At 39.3% G+C, this 22632-nt stretch overlaps 1 protein-coding gene across 1 annotated transcript in view; it reads left to right on the forward strand.

Annotated features, from left to right (window-relative positions):
- Positions 1-2443: 2443 nt before the first annotated feature.
- The window catches only part of LOC146463926 (laminin subunit alpha-3-like), a 29508-nt gene continuing 9319 nt past the window's right edge, over positions 2444-22632 (forward strand). Inside the window, exons 1-21 of the mRNA XM_085083888.1 lie at positions 2444-3225; positions 5517-5759; positions 6680-6785; positions 7573-7740; positions 8439-8603; positions 8723-8835; positions 9937-10149; positions 10747-10917; positions 11965-12237; positions 13096-13276; positions 14063-14212; positions 14628-14909; positions 15517-15865; positions 16313-16559; positions 16987-17165; positions 17539-17762; positions 18420-18646; positions 19576-19753; positions 20535-20725; positions 21036-21129; positions 22039-22176. Coding sequence (XP_084940014.1) covers positions 2629-3225; positions 5517-5759; positions 6680-6785; positions 7573-7740; positions 8439-8603; positions 8723-8835; positions 9937-10149; positions 10747-10917; positions 11965-12237; positions 13096-13276; positions 14063-14212; positions 14628-14909; positions 15517-15865; positions 16313-16559; positions 16987-17165; positions 17539-17762; positions 18420-18646; positions 19576-19753; positions 20535-20725; positions 21036-21129; positions 22039-22176 — 4489 coding nt within the window. The 5' untranslated portion in view covers positions 2444-2628. The remainder of the gene's footprint in view (positions 3226-5516; positions 5760-6679; positions 6786-7572; positions 7741-8438; positions 8604-8722; positions 8836-9936; positions 10150-10746; positions 10918-11964; positions 12238-13095; positions 13277-14062; positions 14213-14627; positions 14910-15516; positions 15866-16312; positions 16560-16986; positions 17166-17538; positions 17763-18419; positions 18647-19575; positions 19754-20534; positions 20726-21035; positions 21130-22038; positions 22177-22632) is intronic.

Below are 22632 nucleotides of genomic sequence, written 5' to 3' on the forward strand. Positions count from 1 at the left end.
CCTCTCCGAATATCTCGTCTCTGGGAGGATCCAAGCCCAGGCAAAGAACAATACTGACTCAGTGGAGCTCATTTACCCGATTCTGCGAACAATTCGTTTTGGTTCCACGTCCATTCTTACCTTAGACGTTATCCGCCTATGCAATCTTCCTCTCATGCGGGACTATTTTTTTCAGTACATTATATAAATTAATAATCTCTTATCCAGATCTCCCACATTTTCACATTTCCAAACCTGCCTCTGGGTGCGGCGAGATTAATAAACCACTTGGCTGTACGTCTTTTCCACCTCGGTTGATTTCTTTTTCAGTTTTTAAGTAGCTCTTACTAGGAAAGGTTCTTCGTCAAGTATTTGAGTAGTTTTCACCAAAAGAACAGAATCTCCGTGACAATGCCTCTTTAAGTTCACGGCCTCTGGTGCCTTTTGCGCATCAAGTGGACACGTCAACACGTCCCCACCACGAAGGCATCCACATAATCTCCCTTCCCATCATCACGCAGTACCTGTGCTGTCTAGTTTCCGCTTTCCGTCGCTAATTCGCCTTGGTCCCCGCACTAAACACGTCACCATTTTTCTACCTCCCAAGCGGCCATGGTTTTGCTGTTCCACCACTCGAATCACTTTACTACCACCCTCAAGCGTTTGGCGGACCAGGCGCACAACTGTTTTCGTACAGGTGGGGCTACTAATGCCTTTCAAGCCTGCGTTCTGGACCATCTGAGCCCGAGGGGGACTCTCATATCAAAGGGGCGGGGATGCTCGTCGTCTCGCTTAGGGGCGTAAATTTCGGATTTTGGTCTCACTTAGGGTGTTCTGGATAAAACGCCATTTTATTTAGCCGTGAAAGTATCGTTTAGGGTTGCACGCGAAAAGTGTATTTTTTATTTGTCTGTGTTTTAAAATGGTCTCTTTAAGGGGGTCAAAAAAGTTTGGGCCATGCCCAGATTGGTCTCCTTTAACCTCCGACGAGCGTCCCCGCCCCTTTCCTGTGAGAGTCCCCTCGGGCATCTAAGCAAGCTTCATGGGGACTGCCGTTCCGACGCTTACCAAACGTATTTAGTGCTTCCCCCAATCCCCTGGCCAGCAGCACGGGGGTAGCCGACATTATCGCCGCAGGGTTATTTACAGAGCATCTTGCTCAGTTTGTTTTTTAATTTTTCCTTTATTTTATTACACATTTCTCTCTCTCTCAATGACACGTTTGGGTCAATTTCGGCTTTCAATGCTTTGGGGCGCAATGTCGTGAGCTTGTAATTAGTTACATTTATTTCGGCCCAAACGTGTATCATTTCTTATTGCGTCTCTCATAATCGTGAAGTCATTGAGTCAGTAACTTCGGGGTTTGATTGTTAAAACAAAAGTATTAATTATTTAAATTGATTGTACGGGTCTCGGCGTAGCTCTGTCTTCGTTTGTCTCGCTATGAGCTAGCTAGTAGCCTGAGTATAAGGCTTTCCAGAGGGGAAAGTGTGATCCTCAGCTTAGCTAACTAGCAGAAGTCTCTCCCTCCCCCCTCCTACCCAGGGTCGTAAGTTCGTGCAGTGTTTTTGGCTTTCCAGTCGTAATAGTGAAATCATTTGAGTCAGTAATCCAGCGTTTTGATCTTAGATCAAAAAGATAAATTGGCCACTGTAAAGGCGAAAAAATTCAGTGACATTAATTAAGTTTTGAACGTTGGAGCAAGAGGCTAACGCTCGAAACGTAAGCTTTTGTTTCTCTTTACGGTCGCCAATTTACCCTATCAAGTCAGTTGGTTTGTCTATTTATTATTCCAGGAGCACGCGTTGGATAGTATGCAATTACTTTTATCCTGCACGTTCTGATTTTTTTCGACATAAACGCAAGACAAGATTCATCGCTAAAGTCGGGCCGGGTCCTTAAAATCAGTTGCATAAAAAACGTCCTGCAAACAACAACGCAACTTCCTAGAAACTGTCAAACACATGGGTTCTCAATTGATGACGTAATATTCCATATTTATCAATCTTTAGTTTCTTCAGATTTCCACTCCGAGATAGAATTCTATGCAACATGATTAAATTTGAGTTGCTCTAGTAGACGTTATTCTTAAAACCGGAACACATTAGCAAAATGAACAAACTTTCATCTGTTTCATGCAAAATAAATAAGTTTAATTTTTAAGCCCAGTTCTGATGGTTACCTAGCAGCGAAGGCGCGTACGGCGTTCAGTTAACCGTTTGTTAGTAAAGAGAATATGAATACCAATCAATATATCGTCTGCCGAATTTCTTCTATTTCCAAAGCAAAAAAGATTTTTAGTTGACTTATTTTCTTTTTAACACCCCTTTGAATTTATTTGGTTTACTCCAGTTTGTTTTTTATGAATTTTACAGGTAGGTTTTTCTGGTAAAGAACAAGAATAATTTCACCCTCGTGATTGAAACGAGATTCTCATGACAGCGGTTGTCAAATTACACTTGGCGTTCAAATTGACCGAAGGAGTCAAATTCTATTGTGGTGAAAAAACTTTGAGTCGTTTGCTCGTCTGTTTTGCGAAATCCAGACAGCTCGTACATCGGAATTCTAATTCTTGAAGGAAGTTGGACTAAAAGTATCAGTTTTAGCTTACAAAACGGGCAAATGAAGCTGGCAAGATAGCAAATTGGAATGAAAATGCGTTGCACTCGAAGACGCTTCCCTTCTCAGCCGTGTTCGAATTGCGGGACTTCGAACTTCGTCATCTCGTGCATCCTTACAATTTTTGCAGCCCAGATTGTTTCTTGTCAGAATCTATGCAGTAGTGGACCTTGCTATCCAGCTCCTTCAGACATTGCTGGAAAATTTAATGTATCTGCGAACTCAACATGCGGCGATCCGGAGGAAGTATACTGCCTCAACTTGCAGTGCGACAAAGTTTGCAACGCCAATGATCCAAACCTTAAACATCCTCCGAGTAACGTGTATGATAAAATCAGTGACGATAAGTTTTGGAAATCGAAAAACTACGAATTTCCCGTTGTTTTACAGCTAGATATTGGTAGAACATTTATGCTTTATCAATCTGTGGTGACTTTTTATCACGAACTGCCGGCTGCGATGTACTTTTTGAAGTCCAACGACTCAGGCTTAACCTACAGGCCTATAACTTACTTTGCCACAAACTGTACGAGGTTTTTTAACATGCCAGAAACTCCAGATAACGAGAGAGAGGGTTTAAAAGTCCAGTGTTTCAAGATCGACCCGGGGACAAATCCTTCGAAGCAGGTAAGCTTAAGACTACAGTGGACAATTTACATTTTACGAAGGTGAATTTTTTTTACCGTCGAAGGAAGTAATGCTGGGTTAAACGGCTTGCAATCTTTATTTTGCATTTGCCTTACAAGATGTAGAGTTCTATTTTCTCTAGATGATTCTTTTTGAGACTTGATATGCTAGCTTCCAGCTGTTTTATACCAGAATGGCTGAAGTTGCGGTTATTGCGTATTGTAGGCTTGCTTATGTGGTTGTTCAGGTTTTTATATACAACCTGTTAATCGAGATACATTGTGGCATTATTTTACGAGGAGTTTGTTTCACAGTGCTTTGTTTCCTAAAAGAAAGTGTTAGATAGCAAAATTAAAGGATCCTTTGCCTTACTTCCTTGTAAACACAGAATCTTAGAAACGGTGTGTTTACTGAGCGTTGTTCATTTCCAAGGATCGTGTTACCACTTCACCATTAGACCGCAAAAATTTACAAATGGCGATTGACAAACGTTTTAGTAATTTGCTTTATGCAGCCGTCTTTAGTGGTTCTTTTGTTTATTCGACTTTTGCAACGCATCTGCGGCCTAAACATGCGATTACTTTTCTTGGTAAAATATTAAACATTTTACATGTACTTCAATCGGGCTATCCATTTTGTAAATAATTGAGGCAGGCACCAGTTTGAATTAATGTGTGCATTCCAAGACATCGTTTCTTTTCCAGCCACATTACATTGCAATTATCAGCATTGTTGTTGATAACCGCTTGTGGCTGTAATAAACAATATTTATCAATTTATTTTTGCCTGCTGTGCTCCTGTAAATCTTTAAAGGTTTAGGAATGTCGTGGACTATATTTGTACAATAGCACATTCAAGTGATGCGTTTGTTTACAGTCTGTGACAGCAGTATTCGTTCTGTGAATTCTTCAGAGATTACATCACATTAATAGTGTAGATGTTGTATAGAAAATGGAAATCAAACAATATTTATGTTTTTGGTAATACCCGTAAATGTACAATTTTGGTGCCCTGAAGTAATTTCTCACTTACATTTACGTGCTTCAAGCTGGAAAAAAAGTGTGATTATTAATTTATTCAGGAAATGTCAGTCTGCAATTTTAATAATTTTTTGAAAATAGTTTTCTCGTTGTCATTAGCCTGCAAGAAAGGAACTTTTATTCTTGCTTTGTACGGAGTTTATATACAGGTGTAAAGGCATGTGACTGGCTGTTTTAAGGATTTGAAAAAATATACAACTCTCAATTTAAATTCATAAAGTGGCAGGTAATAAACGTGAATTGGCACTTGGGGAAGTAAATATTGGCACTTCTGCAAGAAGTCTTGAAATTGGCCTTGTGGCAATGAATGATGAATGTTTTGTGGCTTGTAATGGTAATGTTAAATTTGTTGTACATACATACAAAATTGGCCATGTAATTGTTATTTATGAATTTCACATTGGAAATTACAAGACACTTGATACAATTGCATTTATCTTGACTTTACCTTATTACTTATAGAGCAGAATGAAGATAATCGCAGAGACATTTATCCTCCAACTCCAAAACTAGAAAACTAGGTTTAATTTATTGATCAAAGTTTTGAATGAGAGATACAAAAGGGTTTAATGTTCTGGATTGTAAGTAAATGTTATAGCAAATTATATACAACTTCCTCGTAAACCTGGAAAATTCTTACCCATTTTCAGACCAGAAATGTGCATAGTCAGAAGTGTATTATGATGTGGAATGATACAACATGAAAAAAGAGTTTTCAGTATGCCGTTTATGTGTAAAATGTTGAGATCGTGCTTTTGTTAAAAACTGCATCCAGTGTCAGGCCAAAATGACAAAACATACATCTATGATCCAATTTAAAGAAAAAAAAAAACAGCTTTTGACCAATATGTACTAAAAGTGGTAAACGTAGTTACAGTAAGTTATAAAGGGAGTATCCCCACCCTTTCCCCTTTCCCTAAAATGTGCATGTAACTTTATCTACAGCTGTACCTGCATGTATAGAGACCTTAAGATTTTGTGCTAGTGTGAGACTGAGTACAAGTGCAACTTTTCAAATTCAAATTTTCAAATCTAGTCTGTGTACTTTAGATAATCACTTATCACACCAATCTTGCTTTTAGGTTCCCCTTATCTGCTGGTAAGTAACAGGAAAGAGCAAGAGTTTTGGGGATGTGACTGGTTTGAAATCGGAAAGCCAATCTTGTACTCCAACTCACATCTAGAGGTGCCGTACTGATTGAACATTTAATCACTGATTTTTTTATCAATCTCTTTTGTATTCTGTTGCAGCTCTATTATTCGCCAATGCGCGATACGGATGCTGCGCAAAATCTTCTCACTGATCCAGAGAAACAGGCGTTCTTTTTGATGACCAATCTCAAAATGGTGCTGGTGAAATTCATAACGTCAAGTCAGTTTGACCCAGAAGCTATCACGGAGTCTCTCAAAAAGAGTTTTTACTTTACTGTGTCTGACTGGGATGTCTTGGCCTCATGTTTTTGTAATGGACAAGCATCAGCGTGTGATCCAAATGTAAGAAGAGTTTATAATCAATCCAATTTATATTTACAGCTACTTACATACATGTAGCTGGATACAAACACAAGAGGTGTACAGCTAGAAAACTATTAATATTTGAACCTAAGCTGAAGGGGAACATGAAGTAGTAATAAAAATATTTTTGAACTCATTCAAAATTCTTTTAAATACAGTGTAGCATTTTTTGAATTGGGTTGTACATAAAATGATTATTCATGTAAAGCAGTAATTTTCTATTTCTTTTGGAAGAATAGTCAACAAAATGTTACATGATGCCATACCAAAGTGATCGGCAAAAAAAATTTCTCCTTGTAACATCAATGCTTATTCATTACCCCTGAGGTCATGAGATATGATCACCCTAGGTAAAGTTCCTTGTAGTTTTAATTACATCTCTCTAGAACTTTTATAAGAAAAGTATGGGGACAAGATAGGAGAATTTGTTGTTTGATGTTATTTGGTATGTCCCACATAAGTTGCAAGGACTGAGGGCAGTACACATTTGTTGTTCAAAAAAATGTAAAAAAAAAAAAAAAATGTGAAAATCAACCAACTGAAACTGAAACTGAAATTAATTATACCACAAGTTTTCTTTTTCAATTTCGTTAATGAAACATACCCTTCAGTGGTCCATTCTTGCAATTTCATTGCGATTGCAGCAATAAAAACAATTAATATATTGTAAAATTGTAAAAGGAAATGAATACATACAGTTACATACAACTTGTAAAAATGTGGCTTGTAACAAGACTGCAGCTGTATTTTGAGCCATACTTAACTTTCTTTTATCTGTAAGTGAAAGTGTTTAGACTCACAAGACAAGTATATGTGGTACATCACACTACATACATGTACACCCACTGTGTACATACATGTGCAGTGTAATTGCTAATAATTGTTTTCGTACTTTCTAGGATATTTCAAAGTGCGTATGCCAGAGGAATACTGATGGGCACAACTGTGAGAGATGTCTCCCACTCTTCAACAACAAACCTTATCGCATCAGAGAAGCTTGTGAAGGTGTTTAATATATTTCTGTAGTTTCATGAGTAGTAGCTGAGCCTGTTAATATGAAGGCAGGCGAAGGCAGGCGATGCCACTTATTGGCTGCGTCAGTAAATACACTGTACAGTCATGTAGGATGAAAGTTGCCCTCCATCGCATGTGGAAAAAACCAGCCTGCTATCTGGGCTGGAGTTTGTCACCTGACTATTTTGGTCCCTTCGTTCAGCAAAATTTGCCTGTGCACGTGGGAGCAGGCAGGTTTAATTTTTTCACATGAGATGTTTTTAGCTTACAACTGGCTGACATATATAGTCACAAGCTCAGATTGTGCTAAAACAGGCCAGTCTGCTTGTTACTTGGCTGACTCACTATCATAGTACTGTATTTAAACAGGCCGCTACTCTGCACCTTGAAAAAATATGCTTTACAACACCTACATTTAAACACTTGTCCTTGTTAAGAACAAAACACATAATTATATTCAACTTACAGTTATTCTCAATTGACAGATAGGTAAAGTTCTAGCCTATGTGCCCAAGCTCAAAACGATATGAAAAACTCTAGATACTAGGTAACTCTCAGACTCTATGTGGTTGCTCATAAGGAATATCAAGTTTGACCACTGAAGTAAATAAATTCTCTCATCAAGGAATACATGTTTCCCCAAAATAAAAGGCAAGCCGCAAAAGGGGTGATGTTTGTATGTGTAACTACAACCGAAAGCTGATTAATATATACTAGTCAACTCACTAGTAAGTCAACTTCATTATTAATTTTAATTAAATTTATAATCTTTTTGCAGCCTGTGAGTGTAATAATCATTCGGATAGCTGCACCTATAATGCAACCAAAGGATACGGAGTGTGTGATAACTGCAGAGACAACACGTATGGGGACTACTGCCATCTCTGTAAATGGTCCTTCTATAGAAATCCAGATGTGCCTCAGAATCATTCAAACACTTGTCTTTGTAAGTACCATGATTAGTTTTGATCTCAGAGGTTTCTGTGGCATTGGCAAGGTTTCTGTTGTGTTCAAATTCTCAGTAGCTTAACATTTGAATCAGCAGGATCCTGATTACAGTGTGACTCAGAAAAGTATAATTTGACTGCAAGTTATACAGTCAATCTTGCCTTGCGGACAACCTGATAATACAGACACTCTGACAGCAGCTAAATCACAGGCAAAAATAAATGATAGAAGTTTGGCTGAAATAAATTCCCACTATTATGGACTCTCGCTATTAAGGACACTAAGGCCCTGTTTATATGGAGAAAAATTGGCCCGACTAGGAGGATGACCCTACCATCGAAAAAGGATGACCCAGCTAGGGGGGTCACCATTCTGGCCAAGCCAACTTTTTGTTTCTCATGTAAACAGTTCCCCAAGTTTTGTAAGGAAATGTATGAAAAGTTGGCTTGCCCAGGGTAGCTTGGGTAGGTGAGTGACCCTTTTGCCCCAGGTAAAGTCCTTTTCTCCACATAAACGGGGCTTAACTTGCAGTCTTGAGGGTGTCTGCACTAAAGGGAGTTGACTGTAGTAATAGTAATATTACTTCTTACACTGTTGTGAGATCAACTTTTTCTGAACGTAGGCTTCAGGTGAAAGCAGTTTTGTTTCTTTAGGACTGGGGAACAAAAATTAAAATCATTTTGTTCATTTCATCAGCCTGTGCATGCCATGTCCCTGGTGTAAACAGGTCAGCAGACAGCTCCACATGTGATGGAATAACTGGACAATGCGCTTGTAAAAGTCATGTGACTGGAAGGGCCTGTGACACTTGCCGTGATACATACTGGAGACTGAGCTCAAGCAACGAGGCAGGATGTGAAGGTAGGTTGGAATCTACATTGAAAGAATTGGCTGCACAAGTTTAGAGAAAACAAAGAATGTACATGTAGATGCACAGCATACAGTTCTGCATTATGCATTATGTTTTTTTGGATGGTTAGATTGTAGGTGTAACCTTACTGGAACAGTGAACGGATCAAATGTGTGTGACAAAGTCAGTGGGCAGTGTCCCTGCAAACCATTGCTGACTGGACGGACATGCAACAAATGCCAGGTGAGGAAAATGACTGGACTGTTCTTTCTTTGGACTGTAAATTGTTTCTGGTATTGTCATCATCAAACTTGTGATCGTGCAATTTATTTACTTCAGATTTTCCTGTCTCCTCAAAAACCAACATTTCCGAAATCCAATTATTTTGGTCAGAAATAATTCAGTGCTACCCCTTGCAAGCAAAGTCAATTTGTCAATTGAGTTATTGGAGGGTTGGTGTCATAAAGGTAGCAAGAGAGGAGGGCAACAATCCCCTTTTTCAGCAATGAGGTCTCCATGGCAACCCAGCCACAGCCCACCAGTTCAGGCACTGGTAAACACTGCACCAGAAACCAGTGTATGGGAGGGAGGGAGGGATAAAGGAGCAAGCAAGCAAGCAGGACAGGCAGAGAAGTGCAACATAACGCACAAAATTAATTACGGCGAAACCTAAAGCGGGTACTTGCCTGCTTCAATCAGTTTTAAAAATTGAATACATGGGAAGAGTGACAACAGTGCAAAGTTTATTTCTAAATTTATGGCTGTACAGTAGTTCTGAAGTGAATTTTCCATGTACAATGTTTATCATCATCAGCCTCCTTCTCTCTCCTGAGACAACGGGATGGGCCTTGTTGCAGAACAATGTCTGTGGTGACTACGTAGTCCTATCCTTGAATGGCGATCTCTGTTGCAGTTGACGCAGATGAAAACAGAGTCATCTTGTGGTGTTGATGCCTTCTTCTTTTGTCTCTTCATTGCATGGTGTTGGAGACGGTTCGCTTGAACTGCTTTTTCCACTCCTGTTTTTACTGCGTGTCTCCAGGCTGTATGGTCTGAGGCTATCCTCCCATACCTCAATGTTAAAGTTTATATGAAATGAACATCAGGTTATTTCTATCAGATCCTGAGCTTGGGCTACCTCTGACCAGATACTGACATTGGTGAGAATAGGGGGGTGGGGGGAGGGGGGCGGGGAAACCTGTTCCCAGGTTAGGGACTAAGACTACATTCAATTAACTTGATGGCGCTGAGAAAGAAGCAAGGGAGGTATACAATGGAGCAAAAATTTGGCTGCCAACATGGCTTTCCTGTTGTTTATATTTTTGTCCATTATTGTTTACTTAGGATGGCTACTATGGCTTGACGTCACAAAATCCAGGGTGTACTGCATGTAACTGTGACATGGCTGGTTCAGTTAACAGCTCCTGCTCGTCAACTGGCCAATGTTACTGCCGTCCGAGATTCTCAGGGGACAAATGTCACATCATTGAGTCAGGATTTTTTGTGCCTAGTGTAGACTTTATGACTTTCCAAGCTGAAGATGCCGTTGCTGTGACTGTGAGTACAATATGGAACATATATTAATAATAAATATATTCTGTTTTGCACCATCCATAAATTTAAGACTTACATGTAGTTGTTTTCTCTCTGGGAATAATAAAGTTCAAATTTCATAGATCTTGATAAACTGGCAATTTAACAGTGCACCACCTTTTTTGATTATAAACGAGTAACTGCTGAAATAGAAGATACATTGTTAGTTACATCTAAGTGAAACTTAAGATAGCTCTGTACATTACATACATTTGTAAATCAAGCTTGCATTGGAACAAAGAATAAATTGAATATTAAGTGAATGATCATCAGAATTATATGGCTTGCGTAACTTAAGCACAATTGTGATTCACCGTTTCCAAGAAGTGTGTTTCCCTTCCGTAAACGCAAAATTCGCTAACTTTGACCAGCGCCAGAATGAAATTCCGCTACATTACGATCACCCATTCACTTTGCATGCCTGAAAGTTAACAACCCACCAACGAAGTGAAAACCCCACCATCCAAACCATCGCTATAACTCGTTCATTGCGCATGCACGCATTCACGAGTTAAAGAGGATGATTTTTTCGTCATTGAATCCTGTTTGTCTTTATTACAGCCTCCAGAGAAGAGGATAAACTCTACGACCATCACTAACACAGCTGGAAATAGTGTCCTTGTAGTGGGCGTGGTACTGAATGAAGGTGCAAATGCTTCTTCACCAACTACACTTCAATTCACAATAAACATACCTAAAACTGGATTCTTTAATTTTGTTCTGCGATACATGGTAAGATAAGTTGTTTTACTTAACCCCTCTACTTCATAGATACATAATTTTATTTAAAGGCTCTTTTCTGGACGCCCTCTTAAGCTCTTCCTCGGGAAAATTAGGAGGAGAAGCTTACCTGTAGTATGATGTTTCAATGTTTATACTGACTTACTTGGTGAATCTTACAATGTATTCAATAATAGTACGGCACAGAAGTAACCTAATGTCAGAGAACGCTGCCCTGGACGCATTCTTAAAGCGTTCTGCTTTGGATTACCTGAGCATTTCCCTAGCGTTCCCTTAGGGTTCCCTTAGCGTTTCCCAAGCGTTCCAGTTTAAAATGGAACGCAAGTCAGAAAGAATGCGTTTCTTCTGACACTTTTGTGCGCACTCTAGAGTGCCCAAAACGACATTCGTGTTGGTTGGGAAGATGGGCAAACTCTTGTTTATGCGGGTGTCATTAATATTTTAATGATGTTGCCATTTGCAAATCTGAGGGAGGGCTGTGCACAGGAACATCATATATTAATAATTATTACATTCAATCCATGTCACGCATGACCAGAAATTTCTATGGGAACTGTGAAGTCTTGTTGGCGGTGTTCAAAACTGATATGTAAATTTCAAAACTCTGTTCAAATTTCAAAAATACCAGTCACATACACTGTATGATGTGGCTTGACTTGTAAACTCAGGAATTAATGTGTTCTTTATTTTTCAGATAGTAAATAAAATGTTGTTGTCCTTGCTAAAAGATTTAATTTGTACTGTGTCTGGTGAATAAAGTTATGATACATGTATGTGAGCATTGCCCCCTTTAATTAAAGAACTGAGTGGTCAATTTGTTGTTTAAATGGACAATTTCTTTCCTTTGTATTCTGCATAATGCTCTGTGTGTGTATTGAGCCTGTGAACCACCCTACCACCCCAAAGAGAGCTTGCTTGCAGACTACTGTGATTTGAAAAGAAGAGATGTTCTTACAAAATGTTATGTAATAAATTATTATATGTACGAGTGGCAAATTATTTATGATTGCCATATAACTGAGTGACATTTTTTTTCAGACAAACTACAACTGGGAAACAATCAGAATAGAGGCTTTGCTGCGAACAGCATTTGTTCCCTTTTCCTGTAACAATGACACCCAGGTTGTTAGCAACGAGCCATACGTTCTTAGCGGTAGGGTGACATCTGAACAAGAAGCTCATGATTTTGGAAAGCGGTGTTTGTTAGCTGGTCAGTACCGAGTGAACCTGGAGATCCAATTTGGGAGTGCACAGGTAGCAGTGAGGAGGAGGAGGAGGGCAATACCAGATGCAGAAATCGTGGTGGACTCTGTAAGTTTGGCCTGCCCAGGGATGATAACTAAGAAAAACCTCAGCAGGATCATTGATAAACCTAGCCAGCTTTATCGGATTGTGCACTTTTAAGTTAAATTTGCCTTTGTCAGTCTTCATTTTCTCTTAAAATTTCAGCTGGTGATAAGAGTGTTTTTTACACGAGAAATTTGCTGCTAGCCTGCTCTTAGTGACATCCCTGCCTGCCTGTGATGTAAATGTCATTTTTACTTAATAAGGACGGTGCCTACCTGTACTAATAAAGAAGTATTTTTGTGCGGTTTATGACTATGTGCGCAAAGCAGATCTTAGCAAGGGCTATTGGAATCCAAAATGAAAATTGGAGGTAACCATGCATTTTCTGGAGATAATTAAGCAACATTTATTTTATAAAGCAGTAAAAAACAAAGCAATGTATGGCATTTTATTTCCAAATTGAAGCTTTATTATCTCTGAAAAATGAATGATTACTCCCAATTTTCTTTTTTGATACCAAGAGTACTTGCTAACATCTGCTTTCTCTGCATAGTTTTAAACTGCACAAAAATATCGCTGCATTAGTAGGTACCTGACCCATTGGAAACTCGAGTATCTCAAGATGCGCAGAATGTACAGACTGTATGCGCAGTGACAAAAGTAGCCACCGTCCTTAATGTCTGTAGAAAATGCAAATTGAATTGCTTGCTCTAATTTGTGATTAATGCCTGCTTGATAGAAAATTAATTAAAAGGCCATTTCTGAGTTGTTTTGAACATGATCATTATGAAATCAAGGCTTTAAAGTGCATTTAACGCTTCATATGAAACTTAGTTTTGTTTGCACATGAATGAAAGTTAATATATTTTCTTTGATACCCAGGTTGTTGCCATGCCAACTGTACCAGAGTATGATGCATTCAAGGAGGCTTCACCTGCAGTACAAGAAAATATGACACGTTATTACAACTTGTCATTTTCTTTGCGGACTTGGTCAGCAAATTCTGAGGCAGGAAGTGCTGCTCTTGCTCCAGTGTTTGGAGAGATATATGGGGAAGGACAAAGTGAGTCAGTCTGAGATCATAACTGTCTTGTGTTAAATGTTAGTCAAGGTTGATTTTTTTCATTTTGTTCAAAAGCGCCTAAAGTTTTGCATGCGGTCCTCAATAAGTATTATTCAATGAACATTGCAGTCCTTTTTTGTTGGTTTACATGAAGTTTTAGGGAAAATGAGGCCACAGTATACAGTCAGTAAAAGAAAAGGAAAGAAAGAAACGTAACAATGGACAGTTTGGAACAAAAAAAAAGTCGGAGAGTGCACGTTCTTTGGTTAAAGTGACGGCCACAATGTTAAAAAAATGTAAATAGTGGAAATGCACTAATAGCTGTACCCAAAGCTAGTTTACAGGCATTCCACTCATGAATGCACTTTTTATGTCTAATAATCCTTTTTACATGTTCCTCAGTTTTTAATAACCTTTAATATTGATCTAGCGAGTTTGTTTTGCAGGGAAGTAGCTGCAATTTGACTTTCAAGAGTCATTGAAACACCACCCCTTTCCCTTGGTTCATTGTTGGTTGAGCAAATCGGTGTTGTGCATGTGTAATGTCACTGCTTCTGTTTTTCTCTGGAACAACATTGCTTGCGAGGGAGAGGGAGGGAGATGCTTTGAACAAACGGCATTCTAACATATTTTTGAGCCCAACTATTGCAACTATATGTAGGTAACTGTGGGGAGAAATCTTGCTCGTACAAGTCTGAAGCAGTTTGTCCATCACAGAACAATATTGCACGAGGATTAATTTACTTTTGCTCACAAAATGTCGGCCTCTTCACTTTCCTTCTTAAGGTTGTGACTGTAACAGTGTTGGGTCAAATAACCCTGGACAGTGTGAGAGAAATGGAGGCCAGTGTTCCTGCAAGCCGAATGTGATTGGTCGCACCTGTCAAGCATGTAGGCCTGATTATTTTAACTTCACCTCTGGTCGCGGCTGTAAAGGTGAGATAGTGGTTATTGAAAATTCACATACCAGGTTTTCATTGAATTGTCATAGGAAGATTTTTAATGGTGAATATACGTACAGGCATCATTCATTAATTTGCCGTGATTAGACTGGCTTTCTCCAAAGGTAGATACCATGTCAAGAGAAAATGGCTGACAGTACAGTTGCAAGTTTCGAAATGCATTATAAATCTGTTTTGATCTCTTATTAAGGGTGCTGATTTTAAACCAGAGGGTGGGGCATTTCAATATTAAAGAGGTCTATGTGAAAGTATAAATATGATAATTGCAGGGATGTGACCCATAGGCTCATTGATCATGTACGTAAAAAAGAAAAAAAAAATCAAGTCATACATTGTAGATCTCCAGTTGGTAATAAGTGTATAATATACATGTACATTTGCTTTGGCAGCTTGTGACTGTAACCAGATTGGTGCAAATGAAACTTCTTGTCATCCTGAGTCGGGGCAGTGTTCGTGCAGGGAAAATGTGATTGGCCTCCAGTGCGACAGTTGTCGGCAGAATTTCTATAACTTTAACAGTAGAGCTGGATGCTCCGCTTGTAACTGTCACCCAGTGTACTCCAGTAGCCTTCAGTGTCATGGTAACAGTGGAGTGTGTAGCTGTAAGCCTGGGGTAAATGGAGCAAAGTGTTCAGGATGTGCTGACCAGTTTTACAATCTAACAGACCAAGGTGAGGTTTATTGTCATATTGTGTGGTAGCCTGGTAGGTTCTGAACACTTACTGCATTTATTTAGTTTTCTTCGCACAAATTTCACAAATTTTGATACTGTACTTTATTAGGTTGCAGGTTAACAGTTATTTACAATGAAGTAACTTGATTAATAGTAAAAGTCATTTTTAAGACTTGGTGATTCTCTGATTTGTGGTTGATCCAGTCTGCTAAGTATGGCAGAACTCACAAGGTCTGACATGTGTGAAGGTATTTTCTGAAAACTTGTGCATGCACTTGCCATTCTCTGCAGACTGATTGTTGATTCAGGACTCTAAATTAGTTACAATCATGTCAAAAGAAACACTGTAATACTTCAAGCTAAGATTATATGTGTTTGTGTAGTGATATTTATCATTCCTTTAAGCTAGTTTTGGATTACAGTTACATGTATTGGTTATAGGAAGTACAAGTTTGAGCAAGGGGTAACTTCATTTTTGTACATGTAACTAAACCAACTTCTACACACAAATAATTTGTCATGTGCAGGTGTAAGTAGAGCACGAAATGCAGTCATGAATAATACTGTAATACATTAATTTTTTTGTACTTTAATGTCCCTCTCAGGTTGCAGGCCATGTGATTGTAACGTTGAAGGAAGTGTGACCCTTGCCTGTAACAAATCCTCGGGTCAGTGTCCTTGCAAGGTCCATTCGCTTGGTCGTAAGTGCGACACATGTCCATCTGGTTTCTATGGTCTGGCTGCCAATCATTCTGAGGGATGCCTGAAGTGCCAGTGTTCAAATAAAACATCAAACTGTTCAACTGACCCTGGCTGGTTTATTTCAAGCATTACAACTGGACTGTCAGTTTTTGTTAACAATGTTGATGTGGATGGTTGGACTGGTATCAACAGTGCTGGCAGCTCTGTAAACGTTCTGTTAGACTGGGACATTCCAGTGAGACCACTTGATCAGTAAGTAATGTTGATTACGATTTGACTGCTAGGCTTCTGACTCTTTTTAGTATTACTAGTTTAATTATTCGTCTCTAGAATGCAGGGTACATAATATATAATTACTCCTGGATCCAAGTAGCATTGTTTCAACTGGGCTGTAAAAATGATAATTTGAGAAACTTGACTAAACCTGCCTTTTACTTACAGTTGCATACATTTTTATATTAAATCTGTACACAAATAATTCATTTGTGGAATTAAAAAACAACTGCAACAACACTTACAGAGTGCTCAAAAACTGACAAAAATTTACTTCTTCCACGCTTGCCTGTGTCAGGCACTTAATAATACACCACTCTCAATAACCTTCTTCTTTCATACTTGATTTATGTAGTTAACCCATTGCTTAAAGACTACAGGTTGTTAGGGGGCTAAGTCAAATTCATGCTTTTTAATCTTTTTCAGAGGATCAATGAAGATTAACACTATTGGTTCGGAGGATGTGTATTTTGTTGCACCGGCTAAATATCTTGGAGACCAGCGATTTGCGTACACCTTTACACTGTCGTTCCAGTTACAACAGGACAATGCGTCTTATCCTGCAGTTTCTTCTAAGGGTGATGTTATACTTGAAGGCAAATGGTTTAACCAGCCACTTGTCACTACTCTCAGTTCTCCACCACCAGGAGGAAGTACATTTAATAAATACGAGGTAAGACTGCAACAAAATCATTAAATTTTCACTGTGTGTATAAACAAACCTGTCACCTGTGAAAATTCCAAGGAAGCTCAGTTAATACTGCCTAGGCTGTGAACTGTCGAATACATGTGTCAGCCAAAAATTGAGGATGCGTGCAGTTTCTTGGATAATTTTCCTTTGTACTCTCAAGTAGTGCTTCTCTAAAACCTACTCAGAAGAGCCACTGAGGTATGCGAACAAGTTGTGATTTACTTTGGTTTAGCTTCTGATTGATTGAGGAAATGGCACAAATTTTACCAACTGACTACAGAGCCTAGTGGAGTAAAACCGAAAGCAAGCATGGAATTATTTCAACACTCAATTGAGAACTCAGTGCTCTTATTTACATGTTGTTAATATTATAAATTAAACCCTTTCTGTAATTCATGTGGTTTTGCAGGTCAAACTTGTTGAAAGTGCTTGGAGGGTGGGAAACACCTCTGGCCGACAGCCTACAAACCGTGAGATGATTATGGTATTGAGTCATTTAACTTCATTGCGAATCAGAGCCAAATGGACCTCATTGACAACTGAACTGTTCAGTAGAATGGGTGACATCACTTTGATAGTGAGCACTAGGTAAGTGTGCAGTAAAATGATCAATTGGTGTGCTTAGTAACCTGGCCTATGAGTGGAAGCGAGGCTAGAGTTGACTTCGTCATTGGTCGGTTTAAACGGAAGTAAAGTTGTCAAAAACTGATAGAGGCAATGTTGTGGCATGTGCTGCTGTACTAACAATTATTACAGAAGGGACATACACACGTCATGCAGAGACAGTCTTCTACACTAAAGCATGGACCTCGTTTCAAAGCGCGCACACAGGGATCTGGTCCCAAGCATGTGTACCAAAGGTTACTAAGTAAGCAAGTTGGAAAGGTGCCGTGCGTTTTATCAGGAATTATTGAGAAAGTAATGTTGTTAAACTGAATCTTTGAAATTGTTGCTTTTTCAGGTGGAGCGTAAATTCCAGTTCGGAAAATGCATCAAATGTGGAGCGTTGTAACTGTCCTCCAGAGTACAAAGGACAGTTTTGTGAACAGTGTGTCGATGGCTACACACGCAGTACCCCTAATGGAGGGCCTTACGTGAGCTGTGTGCCTTGCCAGTGTAACGGACACTCAAATAGTTGTAATCCCGAAACTGGCGTCTGTATTGGCTGTTTGCACAATACTACAGGTAAGGGATCAGGGTTGAGCATGATGAATCATACATCATTACTCACGCAGCTTGTGAGAATTTATTCCTTATAGCACAGTGGTCAGACCTAAGCCTTCCTTAAAACTGGAAATTAAATGCGTTATTTTGGGAATTCAAGTCAGGAACCTTAACTGCGCGCCTTGACGTATTTAAACAAACCAAATGTTGTGATGTAAAGTGGTGTAAGAGTAGTTGTATTTTGTATGTTTTGGCGCCAAACGTAGTTTGAATCCTTACGTTTTGATTTGACGTTTTGATTTGTTGCGCACCTCAGATATTTTCATGTAGGAGCAAACACCGTGAAAAATCAGTCACATTATCTAATTTTGATGTTCACTCCCGAAAATTGAACGAATATAAAAGCTAGATTGAGACAAGATAAGAAACCTTTATTTTAATAGGGTAACTCGTCATTTTTTTTTACAAGATAAAAACTGCTTTCCATAGAGGCCGTATGTAATAAACTAAATGACGACTCTAGAAAGTTCAATTTGCCGAGCTATTTGCTTTATGGGCAGTTTAGTTCAAATGATGATTTTTGCAACTCCCATGAAACGGTTTGTAGGCATTTGCTCTGACAACTTTAAATTCTCCGTGCGTCTTTATTTATTAACCTTCTGAGCAATTTTTTGTCAGGTGACCACTGTGAAAAGTGTTCTGACGGTTGGTATGGTAACGCTACAAACGCCACGCCCCAGGACTGTAGTCCCTGCCCATGTCCCGGGGGACCGTACGCCAGAAATCAGTTCGCTAACACCTGTGTTCTTTCAAGCGATGGTTTGCCGACCTGTGTGAACTGTTCACAGGGACACCAGGGGCGGTACTGTGAGACGTGCATGGATGGGTACTTCGGACGACCAAGGGTGAGTGGGTACATTTGAAAGCCATTTTCACGCGGTTTAATGGAAAATATTTCGTTCGCGTTTCAAGCAATACAAAAACGCTCTGCTTATAACACAAATCAATGTTTTGGGGTGTTTGGTAAATTTTTTGGTGATTTTTAGGTATATTTGGAAGGAGATAGTTTTTGTCAAAAGAGTAGTTGATTTTGTTTTCGCTCAATAAGGATAATTGCAATGTTACATTGATTGCAATACTAACAAAAAATTATTAACATAATAATAACGTCTTGGGGGGAAAGAACTAACTGAAGGTTGCGTAATTGCAAAATACAATTTTGAAATTCAGACCAAATTTGGGTTCTTTCAACAGGAGTCGAACCTGTGACCTTCCGATTACTAGTTCGGATGCATGCTCTATCACTGAGCTAAACGAGACTCTTGGGAGCTTTGCCATTTATTAAACTTGGTTCATGTGACGAACATCCTGCATAGTGCTAGGATTTCTCATTTTGAATGTGGATGATTGACATATGTTAAATAATTGTGGTATTTTGTTTTACGCTTGGTGAATAAATGATGGCGGTATTTTTTCAGACTTTGACGAATAGAGAAAAGTGCGACTCAAACTGAACGATCTTAGCGCAGCAAGTGGCTTACCCCCTCGTCTTGCTGCTCAGTTGCGACACGAAGATTGCAGCGTGATTCTCGCATCGTTCTCGTCGTTCTTTTTCAAGAAAAAAAAAACCCATAACGTTAGCCAATACACTAACTAGTGTCAAATAATGAGGTCACATTTGATTTAGTTGCTTTTTGATTACATAGTTCGTATTCATGCTGATTGTGAATGTATGAATTGGTCACATACGTGAACTGATTAGGCATTAAATTACATGTAAGAATCGTACACCCCTACAGTAACTGTTTTTACTAAGAGCAAGATTTCTTCCCAGGAACAAGATGGCCAGTGTCGCAATTGTGAGTGTAGCAATAACATAGACCTTGGTGTTAGTGGTAACTGTAACACGACTACGGGGGAGTGTCTCAAGTGTCTGTACAACACTACAGGATTCAACTGCCAATGGTGTGCACCTGAGTTCCATGGAAGTGCCTTGAACAAAACTTGCACACGTATGTACATTTTAAGACTTGGTTCATTTGAAGAGTTTTACATGCAAGCTCTTTTGTTTCAGAATTCTAGCTTACCGTTATTAGTTCCTCGTAATTGAATTCTGAAGAGCCCTTTGGAAGTATTCAACAATCAATGTGTTATGTATCGTTCAAGAGATCAAGAAGTCTCTTGTTATTGCAGTATTATATTCTTGTAAATGCACCCTCCCCGACCCACTTCTGCGTACTAATTTTTAGAAGTTTTAAAGTTTTATCGCTTTGATTACCTTTCCCACACCGATCCCATGCTAGTAACGCTAAGCTCGCGAGTGTCTTATAGCGAGCTACAGACATTTAACAGTTGGCCAGACTACAAGGGCGCATGCGACAAGAACGAGAGTTCACTGTTGTTGATTCTGGAGAAAATTAAGTGAGCACAAACCCGATGATTCCCTTTACCCTTTAAGCCCTAACAGTGATCATCATCAAATTTTATTTTTGTAATATCGATGCTTATTCAATCCCTGAGGTCATGAGAATTAAGGATGTGATCACTCAAGGTGAATTTTCTTGGTATTTTTATAACTTCTCTCCAGTACTTTAAAGAAAAGTGCGAGGACAAGACAGGAGAATTTGCTCTTCGATAATCATATTAGAGGTTGCAGGGTTAAAAAAAATAAAAAATAAATAAAATAATAATAAAAATAAACATAGTGCGGCATTGTCTGTGGATACCGAAAAAAGGTTTTGTGTACCTCACTAACTTATAAACTGAAAGTCTGCTTTTACATGTTTGTCGTAGGTTGCAACTGTTCCAGTGTTGGCGCCGTTAGTAATGTGTGCAACAACATGACAGGCTACTGCGACTGTCAACCGTATGTCACTGGTAAGCTTTGCGACAAGTGTGAACAATACGCCTTCAATTACACCTCGTCTGGCTGCTTGCCTTGTAACTGTGACGGTGATGGTTCGTCTGATCTCCAATGTGATTCGGTAAGTAAGACGTTTGCACAGCTTATGTTGCGTTATCCGCTTTTTCAACAACTGGGGCCAGGCTTTTATCCCCAGGAGATAAGTGACCCGGAAAACTATTCGCCTCTGATAAACTGTTCTTAATTTCAATATTGTGAACAACAATTGAAGGTAAAAATGGCAATTTCAAACGTCTGATTTGTGCTTTTTACTTATGTAAATGTCGTCGATGGAACGATTTTCCGGTTATCGGGAGCGAATTCTCAAGTTGTCATGCAAATCTTCCAGTTCTCAATTGTATTCAGTGTTTCCTTCTACAATCCTCTCGCAGATGTACGGCAACTGTAGCTGTAAACCAAACGTGATTGGTTCAAAGTGTGACATGTGCAGTGCTGGTTTCTTTGATGTCAGACAAGGCTGTTTAGGTATGCCCGATTTCGTTCTTGTTATTACATGTACTTATCAATCGTTTTTGACTGGCTGCGTTTGTTCAGATTTTCATTTCATTTTTATTTTTTACGTGTTACATTGGGAGAACCGTTCTTCGTCTTGTTGGACTGATCAACTTTTGTCATCGCCTAACTCAACTGGAAACCTCAAACGTATTGTTCAATACTTGGAAGAGGTTTTCTACTGAGATTCGCCATTTTGTCAACGTAATCAAACTAATCCAGTTCACGCTGAAACTGTTGTTCTCCAAAGAATTATGAACTTGTTTACGGTATGAATTTTATCACGAGTTGGTATACGACTCCTTTAGTAGCTGGCTGTTGTCAAGAGCCGAATAAACCGCACAGAAAACGTTCAGTTTCTCTTATAGAGATTCCGAAACCTAGTCAAAGTGCTCAGCGAGGACAGGTATTAGAGATTTAGGATTGCGTTTACAGCAAACGGCACGGGTGAGATTCGCGTTTGTTTTCGTGAAAAAATAATGCATAGATAAGAATAATGCAAAAATAATTCTGGCCTTTTATAACAACGCAAAACTATACTTAATTTTACTGAGAAACTGAAAACAGCGAGCGGTAAATGAAGTTTAAACATGGTCACGTTGTCATTTCTGACGTTTGCGGTTTGCCACAAACTTAATTCCAAATCTCTCTATTAATGAATCATTTGATGACCTGCACACATGAAACTCAGCAGTCTAACCCACAGGGCCGTCCTTAATCAGTCATGGAAGACTCCCATTGGGTCATGACTTATCACCGTTACTTTCACTGTTATCGACGCAGGTTGCTTCAACTCCTAAACGACAGCAATGACTGACAAGTGTCAATCTTAGTGTGCTGTTTGCTTGGTACTTCTACATTTTCGTCTGTTTTCTTCTTCAGGCTGCAATTGCACAACAAATCAGACGGTCGCCAACACAACTTGTGACGCTGTAAGTGGCCAATGTGACTGCAGGGTCAGCTTAGCTGGAGGTCTGTATGGCGGCAGGCAGTGTGAAGGATGCGCACGACATACTGTTGGTAAGGGTGACAACAATGTCTTTGTTAGGCCCTGTTTACATAGAGGGAGGAAGATCCTAGAAGGCGAAACAACTTTTCGTCTGGTCTACATGCAGAAATTTTGGTCGGGTTGGTTACCAAGTGGAGAAGGAAAAGAAGAAAAATTGTCGGCCTTTAGCAGCTGAACGCGTTGTCGCCGCCATTTTTTTTGTCCCTTACTAGGACATTCCGGGCGAAGGTAGTTTACATGGTGCTTGGATCTTCCTATCTCTCAGCTGGGAAGATCCTATCGCTAGAAAGATCCTGGCACAAGGACGTAGTACAACCTTTTGCATGTAAACTGAATACAGAAAACATATGGCGCTCGGATGATCCGCCTTCTAGGATCTTCCTAATGCTATGTCAGGATCTTCCTCCTCCTTGAAAACAGCCTCTTAATTAGCAAAACATTTCACATCAATCGCCGTACGAAATTGA

This window comes from Pavona decussata, unplaced genomic scaffold, assembly GCF_977016875.1.
Source record: "Pavona decussata unplaced genomic scaffold, jaPavDecu1.1 SCAFFOLD_174, whole genome shotgun sequence".
Classification (NCBI taxonomy): domain Eukaryota; kingdom Metazoa; phylum Cnidaria; class Anthozoa; order Scleractinia; family Agariciidae; genus Pavona; species Pavona decussata.